The sequence below is a fragment of the Myotis lucifugus genome, unplaced genomic scaffold (assembly GCF_000147115.1).
Source record: "Myotis lucifugus unplaced genomic scaffold, Myoluc2.0 scaffold_1076, whole genome shotgun sequence".
Classification (NCBI taxonomy): domain Eukaryota; kingdom Metazoa; phylum Chordata; class Mammalia; order Chiroptera; family Vespertilionidae; genus Myotis; species Myotis lucifugus.
The window spans coordinates 91,296-101,344 of NW_005872124.1; the positions used below are offsets into that span (position 1 = coordinate 91,296).

Here is a 10,049-nt window from a genome sequence, read left to right on the forward strand (position 1 = left end):
CACACCCTTTTGTGTATTTTGACAAAGCTTGATCAAGCATAGGATGTATGAGGAAAGCTGAGCAGATGCCTGAGTGTCCTGGGGCGGCCGTTGCAGATGCCACAGACCCGGACCTTTAAAGAAAACTTTATTCTGTCACAGTGTTGGAGGCTGGAAGTCTACAATCAAGGTGTCAGCAGGTCCCACAACCTCCAAAGGCTCCAGGGAAGCTGCCTCCCCCATCTCATGGTGTTGCTGGCAAACTCTGTCTGCAGGTCCAGCGAGTCTGTCGTTTTTGGGGGACACTGTGAGCCTCAAAAGAAGGAGAGGATAGAGCGCACTGGGCATGCTGCTCTCCTCCCCCCTCCCCCCGCCCCTGCTCTTGGCTCAGGTGCCAGCCCGCAACCCATCCGTGCTCTGCTCTGTGTTGTTTCAGAGCATCTGATTACTTATCATTTATTTAGTTCCTCACCGAGGACATGCTTATGGATTTTAGGGAGAGGCAGGGAGAGAGATGTGAGAAGCATCCATCGGTTGCCTCTTGTACGTGTCCTGATCGGGGAATGAACCCTCATCCTAGGTATGTGGTCTGACTGGGAATTGAACCTGAGACCCTTCAGTGTACAGGACGATGCAAAGCATCTCTTTTCTTTCTTTTTCATGTGCAAACTGTCATCTTACCACTGAAATGTCTCCAGACCAATATTTTTATTATTTTTATTTTTTGTTAATCCTCACCCAAGGATATTTTTCCATTGATTTTTAGAGAGAGTGGAAGGGAGAGGGAGAGACAGAGGGAAATATTGATGTGAGAGAGACACATTTGTTTACCTCCTACATGAACCCCAACCAGGGTCGCGGAACCTGCAACCAACGTATGTGCCCTTGACCAGAATCGAACCTGGGACCCTTCTGTCCATATGCTTATGCTCTATCCACTGAGCCAAACCAGCTAGGGCTCCAGCACCAATACTGAGTGTCTTCTCAGAGAGGAAACACCATATTTCTTATCTGATAGCTGGTCTGTTGGTCACCACTGGTCCCACTGAAGAGATAAGCCCCACCTCCTCCCATGCCCCACCCCAAAGGAGGGCGGCTTCCCATTGGGCCTGTCTGGGCAGGAGGATAAAGGGGCTCAGAGGGTCCAGGACAGAAGGCAGACAGACCTGGCATGGTGAGCACCCTGCTCAAAGCCCCATCCTCTCCCTTCCCAGGCTGTGTCTCTGCCCCACATCTCTTCACTGGCTCTCCTCCCTGCACTCTCCCCCTGCAGATGCTGTGGCTGCTGGTCCTGACTCTCCCCTGTCTGGGGGGCTCCGTACCTGTGACCTCAGGTGGGTCCTGACCCCCAAGCCTGGCTTTTCTCCAATTCCCTGACTGACCACTCAGAGGCCGCCCTGGGATGGGTGGCGATCCCCCTCTGAGGGTGGCTCTGGGAGGGACTGAGGATGGGGCCATGCTGAGTGCCGGGCAGCGGTGTCTGGGTCCCTGATGGCTCCTCCTCTGCTTCCCCAGATCCCGGCCCAGGGACTGAGCTGGTGGGCATCATATGGGGGCATGATGCTGCCAATGGGGCATGGCCATGGCAGGTGGGCCTGTGGGTCTTAAATCCAATAAATTCAAAGTGGATACTCCATTGTGGGGGCTCCCTCATCGATCAACAGTGGGTGCTGACCGCTGCCCACTGCATTCCAGGGTAAGTCTGACTCTGCCAGCACCCGGTGAGGGGGGTGGACAATGTCGGGAGGCATGTGATGTGTGTTGGGGGCAGATGCTGGGCTGAGTGGCTGCAGACCCCCCACCAGGATTCAGCTTCCTGGCGCTCCCCTTGCCCACCACAGAGGGAGGTCTCTGGGCTCTGAGGGGCTGGCCCACTCCCTGCCACAGCCTCTCAGAAGCCTTTGGCCTGCTGTCCCCAGGAGAAACCCAGTGACTCGGCACTTTAAGGTCCAACTAGGACGACTGAGACCCTCATACAGTGACAGTGTGCAGGTGGCCAGGATCATCCGCCACCCCAAGTACAGCCTTGAAAATGAAGCAAAAGGTGGGGCGGACGTGGCACTTCTCAAACTGGAGGCCCCCGTGCGACCATCTAACCTCGTCAGGTGGATCCGCCTCCCGCCAGCCTCCTCCGCATTCCCCCCAGGCACACGGTGCTGGGTGACTGGCTGGGGCGACATTGCTTTTCAAGGTAAAAACCAGAACCAGGATGACACCAGGGCCATGCAGGGGGCGGGCCGGGCTTTACAGAGGAGGCTCAGCTGGGGTCTGAGCTGGGTCCCTCCGGGGTCTCCCTTGGGTGTAGGAGGCAGACAGCTCGAGAGGAGTCTGTTAAGGAGCGGAGACCAAAGTAGCAAGAGTGAGGCATTTCAATGGGCATCTTTTTTTAAAAAAATATCACTCAGGGATATTTTTTCCATTGATTTTTAGAGAGAGTGGAAGGGAGGGGGAGAGAGAAACATTGATGTGAGGGACATATCTATTAGGTGCCTTCGTGACTGGGGCTGGGGATTGAACCTGCAACCCAGGTACTTGCCCTTGACCAAGAATGAAACCTGGGACCCTTCGGGTCAGTGCTCTAACCACTGAGAAACCCTGCCCAGGGTGCCATGGGCATTTCTCTCCCTCACTCTGCACCAGGCCGTGTCCTCCCTTCCGGGGGTCCCCGTTCTCCCTGAGTCTCGATAGTGGGATGGAGAACGAGGAGAGAGAACTTCAGTGACGTGCTCCAGGATTCACGATTAAATGGACAAAGTCAAATTTGACAGTAGGGCCGCTCACTCTGCATTTCTTGGGGAAAGCACCTGCTCTGATTTTTCCCAATAAAAATTATTTCTGCATAAAAATATATTTCCCTGTTTCTTTTTGGAGCTTGGTGCCCACAGTGTCAGCCTAGAGATTATCAGCCCATTGACCTTGAATTAACGAGACAGTTGGGGTCTTGGGTGACTCCCTGGGTCCCCCTGGGGGCACTGAGGCTCAGCGTGTGGTTCTAGAACCCGCGGCCTGTGACTGTCCACCCCCTCAGGACCACAGGCTCACTGGGCTTCTTCTCACAGAGCCGCTGCCAACGCCCCACAATCTGCAGGAGGTGGAGTTCTCCATTGAGGCGGATGAGATATGTAGGCAGCAATATGGCAATCTTATCAGGGACGAAATGCTGTGTGCCGGGACCTGGGGACGGGGCACCTGCCAGGTGAGACCCCCAGACTGTGGCCTCCGTCCGTTGCTCCTGCCTGCAGGGGCCCTGAGTACTGACCACCTGTCTCCTCTTCCCACAGGGTGACTCTGGGGGCCCCTTGGTCTGTAAATGGAGGGGTACCTGGGTCCAGGTAGGCGTGATGAGTTGGGGGCCCGAGTACTGTTTTGCCAACTTTCCTACAGTCTATGCCCGAGTGACATCCTTCTTGCCTTGGATCCGCCATCATATTCATTCCTCTCCTTGACCCGGCATCCGGGTAAGGATGATGCCCATGAGATGAAGACAGGCCCTCCAGGGTGTCTGGGGGACCCTCCCTGCTCCCTCCCAATGGCAGCTCTTCATTGCACCTAGCGCGTCTCCTCCCTCCCCCCACCCCCCACCTGCTCTGAGATCCTCCTGCCTCAGCACCTCCATCAGCCTCTCTCCCCTGACAGGCAAAAGGGAGAGGTGGGATGTGCTCTGAAGTCCAGTGGGCCCTGCAGGACTCCTGCCTCCTCCCCACCCCCTGTAGCTCATTAAACTGCATGAAAAACTGCTCTGGACTCAGTGGACTTACCTGTGGGCGTGGCCAAGGCGGCCAGTGGGTGGTCCGTGCTGCTGGGGGAGCCCAGGCTCTGGGAGGGGGACCAGGTGGGATGAGCAGCTATGGCTGCAGCAAGGAAGAGGGCGACCTGGCGGCTCTCCTGGCTGGGGTGGAGGTGAGTCTGCTGCCCGGGGCTGGAGGCCACAGCCTGGAGGGCCGCCCCAGAGGGTGCAGACCGTCCCTCTTCCTCCTTCAGTAGCAGTCAGTGTGTCATGGAGGCTTTAATGACTTGGACGTGGCCGCATGCAAACAGGAGGTGCTGTGTTTCCATGGTCACCACTGCTCCCTCTGACCCTGCGGCGCCGAATCCCCATTTTCCAATGTGATCAACTCCTGGGACCAAATGAAGTGCAGCCTCATTTCCACCCAGATCCTCAGTCTCCCACTCTTAGCTTCTCCCAAGCAGGGCAGACCTGCAGGGGCCCAGGACCAGCCAGTCCTTCTCTTCCCCGTCCCCACCCTCCTGCTTCCCCCAGCTCCCGGGTCCTGGTTGGTTGGAGGCAGCAGAGAGGAGGGAAGAGATGGGACCCCCGCCCCCCCCAACTCCCCAGGCTGCTGTCCTGGCGCTGGCACCCCTTCTGGAGATACACTGCTGTGCATGGTCCCCTCAGGCTCTGCAGAGCCCCTCCTTTCTCCAGGGGGTGGGAGGAGCTCCCAGTGGACAGAGGAGCTTCAGTTTCAAATCCAGGGAGTGAGAAGGGGCTGTGGAGCCCCCCCTGCCCCAGGCACTTCCTGCAGGACTAGGACTTGGGGGGCATGGTTGGAGCCGGCTGGGGTGGGTCCTGCACCTGAAGGTTGGGGCCAGGACCCAGGAGGGCCTGTGGAGCCTGAGGCGGCCTGTGTGTGGGTGAGGGGGCTCCATACCCTGCAGCGACAGGTGGTCCCCAGTCTGATTCTACAATGGGGTGGCGGCCTTCCAGACCTTTCAGTGCCAGGACCCCTGCCCCCCGAGGCCAGGATGGAACAGCCCTCCTCTGTCACTGTGACCTGGTCCTTAGGGGAGGCCTGGACTCCGAGTTAGGGAGAGTGGAAGCTCCAGGGCAGGCAGATCAGGAGCTGCGTCCCCCATGTGCCCTGAAGTCTGGGTTCCTGGCAGCCAGGAGCTCTCCAGGAAAGCCTTTTCCTGGGAAAATGAGGCCTGAGACTCAGCTGGAAGGCACCACCATGCAGATGGCCCCCTTGGGGATCTGCTCTGCCCAGGGAGGGAGGATGGGGTGACACAGCACAGCCTGGCCCTGTGCCCTCGCCCTTGGGTTCCAGGCACACGTTCTGCCTAAGTGACTGCCTGTCCACGGGGCCCTGTGGGTGGGTGGCTGCCAGGTGGTCCACACACATCCAGGTCCCCTGTGCCCCCCAGGAGGGTGTGGGCTGCCTGCCTTGCCATTGGGCTCTGGGGACTGTGAGACTTTGTAGAGCTCTCCTCCCTGGGTGAGGGTGTAGTCAGACCTTTAGTGTTCCTAGGAGTAAGATTGAGGGTCTGAGTGACTCAGAGGCCAGCGCTCCCAGGGGAGGGAGAAGGACCTTGAACTTGGTGTTGGAGGGAAGGCTGGAGTGAGACACGCCTGGGCCTGGGGCTGTGTCTGCAGGCATGGCATGGGGTGGACCCGCAGGGCTGTCTCTCCAGAGGATGAGAGGATGGGCTCAGGGCTGTTGCCCTCCCCCCACCCGCCCCCCTCTACTTGCCTGGAATCACCACCCTAGCACAGTTTCCTGGGTTCAGCAGTAAGGGAAGCTGGGCGGAACCAGATACCTGGGTGGAGATGGAGGGGCCTTTTGCCTATGGCTCTGAAATCTGTTCTGACTGAGCCCTGCGCCCACATGGGTGGGTGACACTGAGCCAGCAGGGCTGTGTCCCCATAAAGAGACCCCTACAGGCCAGGTCAGTGTCCATGGGGACCCTGGGAAGGGCCCACAGGCGTTGGCCTCTTCCCCTTGTCTGAGGTGAGAGAGACACCTTCAGGGCTTGGAATGGAGACTCCATGCAGGGCCATGCCCTTCCAGGTGGACATCACACCTCAGTCACCACCAGGCTCTCCCCCTGTGTGGTGTCCTGGGGTCACAGTGACAGCCCCCGACTGGGGAGTGTGTGCTTAAAACAACACAAATGCATCCTCTTACCGGCTGGAGGCCAGGAGCCCCCAATCAAGTTGTTCTGGGGCCACACCTGTTCCCAGGCTCCTGCCTCCTGCAGCTGCAGGTGGTGCTGGGACCCTTGGTTGAGGAGGAACCTCTGGACTTCCACCCCGTCTTCCCCACCCGTCTGTGCTCTCCGCATCCTCACCTCTTCCCACAAGGAACCATCATTGGATTTAGGGCCTCCCCCCCTCCACTCTGACAACATCTGAACTAGTTGCATCTGCACTTATTTCTAAAGCAGGTCAGGTTCTGAGGGACCGCACTGGTCCACACTGACTCCCTCACTGGTGAGGTTACAGGCCACCAGGCTGTGTGCTCCTGAGAGGGGGAGCGCACCCCTGAGGAGGCAGGGGCCTGGCCACAGGAAATCTTTAGGATTCCCACGGCCCAGCACCCAGGGGCCCCCATCAAACAACAGGCCAGTGAGGGCCTCTGCCCCTCTCAGGGAAGCAGCGTGCTCCCCACCTCACAGCGCCCTCCAGCCCGTGACGCTGGCCACACAACAGGCTGCCGGCTCTGAGTGGTCCCAGCGCTGGACAGGGCTCTGCTGCAGGTCCAGCTGCACTGGCGACACAGGACGCAGCAGACACGATGGTGGTAAAAGTATTGGTGATGGGCAAGCCCGACGGCGGGCAGGACAAGGCAGGCCATGCAGCCTGCACTGAGGAACATTCCTGAGATGTGAGTGACAGCTGATGTCTGGGTTCATTGAGCTCCTTGTATATGGAGGCCAGGGAGCAAGACGTGCCACCATCTTGGTGGGACAATGACACTGAGCACCAGGCAGAGGCAGGGCTGCTGTGTCACAATGGGGGGCAGGGAAGGTGAGGGCCCTTGGGTGACTTTTGCCACCTCCTCGTCAATGTGATGGCAGGTGGACAGGTGCAGCCACCAGACCTGAGAAGTCCCTGTGACCAGAGCTCAGCCCCTCAGGGATGGGGGTCTGGATTGTGCTGCCAGGTAAGTCCCAGAGTCCCAGTTAGTAGCAAAGGGTGGGATCCAGGTAGACAGTGGAGGGGCCCTGTCAGCCTCAGTTGTACCCTGAGTCTCTGCTTCCCAGTTTCCTGGGCAGGGACTCCTCTGTGGTCCTGCGGCCGCCTCCTCAGCACACAAGACAGAAGGTGGTGGACGCTGCCAGACACAGATGCGGGCCAGGTCCCCTCTCAGGGCAGGACTTGATGGGAGACCTGGCAATTCCTCTGGCTGCCTCGCTCCGGCAGGTCCCTCCTGGCTAGCACAGGGAGAGGCGGGGTGTGGGCACTGTGTCCCAGTGGGGCCGTGGTCTGGGTCTCCCTGAGGGCTGGTCAAGGTGTCATCAGCCAGCACTTTGCTCAAGGCTCGCCCTCTGTCCATCTCTGCTCCGTCCACCTACCTCCCAGGTGCCTCTCCCTGACTTGTACCCACATGAAAGCCCATCTCTGTGCAGCTTCTGGAGAGCACCCTGCAGAGGGCAGTGTGCATGGCCTCAGCTGGTGGCAGTGAGGGTGGCCACAGGACACGTGCCAGGCAGATGGCATGCTCTAGTCAGATGGTGGCAAGCTCCACGCTGCCTCACAGGGTCCAGTGGAATCAGGGACTGCCCTGTGGCTCAAGGGCCCAGCAGCAGCTCTGGGGCTCTGCCTCCCTGAGCCCGTCTGCCTGAGCCCAGTGCTCTGGGGCTTCTTCCAGCAAAACTGCTTGGCAGCTCTCCTTGCTCAGGCCGCCGGCCTGGCTGTGCTTTGTGGCTGAGATCCGTGCAGCCAGAGATGGCTGCTGCCCAGTGAGAGCAGGTGGCAGGTCTGGGGGAGGCAGTGCCAGGGCCCAGAAGCAGCTCCTCGCCGCCTGCTGACTGACCCCCGACCTGGGTGGGCCTGAGAGAGGAGCAGCTCTCTCTGCCCATGGCCCAGCCAGGGGCCCCCGCCTGCCCTTCCTGTGCCCGGGGATGAAGGGGTGCAGAGAGGGTCCCAAGGAGGGTCCCTTCAGGTGAGGATGCCCCTGCTCAGACCCCGGCTTCTCCATCCCCACACAGGGACCCCGGCTCCTAGTGGTCTCACCCAGGCCCCTGCCATCCCCGCAGATGCTGTGGCTGCTGTTCCTAAGCCTCCCAGGCCTGGGGGGCTCCGTGCCCTAGTTCCCAGGTGAGTCCTGACTCCCTGTCCCCATCTTCTGCTCAGGCTGCCCATGTCCCTCACCGTCAACTCAGGGTGGGCCTCCTTGGTTGGTCCTCGGAGAGACTGAGTGCGAGGGGCCCTGCTGGGTCTCTGATGGCGTCCCCTGTGTTCCCAGGGCCCAGCTCAGGGAGGCAGCAGGGTGGCCCCGTGGGTGTGCACAATGCCCCTGCGGGGAGATGGCCTTGGCAGGTCAGCGTCCGAAGGTACAATAAGGAGCTGGAGCTGTGGCAGCACCTCTGTGGGGGCTCCCTCATCCACCACCAGTGGGTGCTGACCGCAGCCCACTGCACCCAGCGGTGAGCCACGCAGCCCGAGGCCCCCTGGCAGGGGTGGGGGTGGGAAAATCACAGAGCGCTGATGGGGAGGGGGGCTGTGGGCAAGGCCCTTGATGGGGAGCGGTGGGTAGCATGGGAGGGGGGAAGCCACAGTTAGTGCAGCCCCAGCCCTGCTGCTGTGCCTGGACTGGCCCTGCCCTGGAGGCTCCTCTGAGAGGCTCCTGGTCCCTCTCCCCAGGGAGGACTGGGGGGCCTATGGCCTCAGGGTTCAAGTTGGGCAGCTGAGACTCTATGACCATGACACACTGACAACTGTGACTAAGATCGTCCGCCACCCCAAGTTCAACCAGAGCCTGTCTGCAGAGGGGGGCGCGGACGTGGCCCTGCTGACACTGGAGGCCCCTGTGTTTTCTTGTGGCAAAATGTGCATAACATTATACATGACATTGGTCAGTGCGCGGTTCAGTGGCGTTCAGCACATTCACCATGTTGTGCGGCCTCAGCACCACCATCTCCAGAACTTCTCCTCCTCACACACGAAGCCTGGTCTCCATGACATGGTCACTGCCCCTCCCCAGGCTCTGCCAACCACGGAGCTCCTGTCCTCTTCTATGCATTTACCTGTTCTGGGCGTTTCATGTAAATGTGAATCATGCAACGTGTGGCTTCCGCGTGTTTGCCTTCTTTCACATGGGATGACGTTGCCAAGGCCCAGCTGTGCTGTAACCTGTGTCAGAACTGCATCGCTTCTTGTGGCCGAGTCACATCCCACTGGGTGGAGGGAGCATTTTGTTGTCCTTCCTGAGTGACAGACCGTCTCCACCTTTTGGCTGTTGTGAGTCACGCTGCTGTGACCTGTGTGTTCAGGCACCGCCAGGGAACCTGTTCTCAAGTCGTTAAAACATTTTTCAATGACAGTTTCTATTCAATATTATTTTGAATTAGTTTGAGGCGTACAGCATGGTGGGTAGACAATCATATACTTTACAAAGTGTCGTTCCCCCCGATATTTCCATACCCACCGGGCACCATCCACAGCTATGACAATATTATTGACTATAATCGCTAATCTGTACTTCACATTCCCTGTGACTGTTTGGTAGCTACCAATTTGTATGTTTTAATCCCCTCCCCTTTTCCACTCAGTCCCCCAAACCCCACCCCCCGGCACCCAGCAACCATAAGTCTATTCCCTGTATCTATGAGCCTGTTTCTCTTTTGTTTGTTTGTTTGTTTTATTCTTTAGATTCCACATATGGGTGAAATCATATGGTATTTGTCTTTCTCTGACTAACTTATTTCACTTAGCATAATGGTAAGATTTCTTTTTTTTATGGCCCAGTAATATTTCATTGTACATACAGGATGAGGCAAAAGTAGGTTTATAGTTATTCTTCTACACTAATAAAAGACAAAGATGCCAGTTGACCGTACCTTCGCTACGCCCTAAGCCACGCCCACCAGCCAATCAAAGAGACTATATGCAAATTAACCCTACCAAGATGGCAGCCGGCAGCCATGTGCTGGAGCAAGCAGGAGGCTTGGTTGCCCCGGCGATGGAGGAAGCCAAGTTTCCTGCCAGCCCTGAGCCAGCTGAGGCCTCTGCTCATGGCAACAAAGTTTCAATTATAGAAGACAAATAAATCCCAGATACCTGCTTCCAGCCAGCCTCCACTGGGAACTTGGGTGGCTGGGAGCATGCAGCCTGCAAACAGCGATCAGCC

The 10,049-nt window shown here is 58.4% G+C and overlaps 2 protein-coding genes across 2 annotated transcripts in view; both read left to right on the plus strand.

Annotated features, from left to right (window-relative positions):
• Positions 1 to 817: 817 nt before the first annotated feature.
• On the plus strand, positions 818 to 3,425 carry LOC102436032 (mastin-like). Its single transcript, XM_023747969.1, has 5 exons — positions 818 to 854; positions 1,253 to 1,313; positions 1,899 to 2,170; positions 3,039 to 3,175; positions 3,261 to 3,425. The coding sequence occupies exons 1-5, from the start codon at positions 818 to 820 to the stop codon at positions 3,423 to 3,425; spliced, it is 672 nt and encodes a 223-aa protein (XP_023603737.1).
• A 391-nt stretch (positions 3,426 to 3,816) lies between these two features.
• Positions 3,817 to 10,049, plus strand: part of LOC102436333 (mastin-like) — a gene marked incomplete at its 3' end in the record, with an annotated part of 12,666 nt that continues 6,433 nt past the window's right edge. The window contains exons 1-4 of the mRNA XM_023747970.1: positions 3,817 to 3,879; positions 7,327 to 7,378; positions 8,166 to 8,346; positions 8,564 to 8,742. Coding sequence (XP_023603738.1) covers positions 3,817 to 3,879; positions 7,327 to 7,378; positions 8,166 to 8,346; positions 8,564 to 8,742 — 475 coding nt within the window. The remainder of the gene's footprint in view (positions 3,880 to 7,326; positions 7,379 to 8,165; positions 8,347 to 8,563; positions 8,743 to 10,049) is intronic.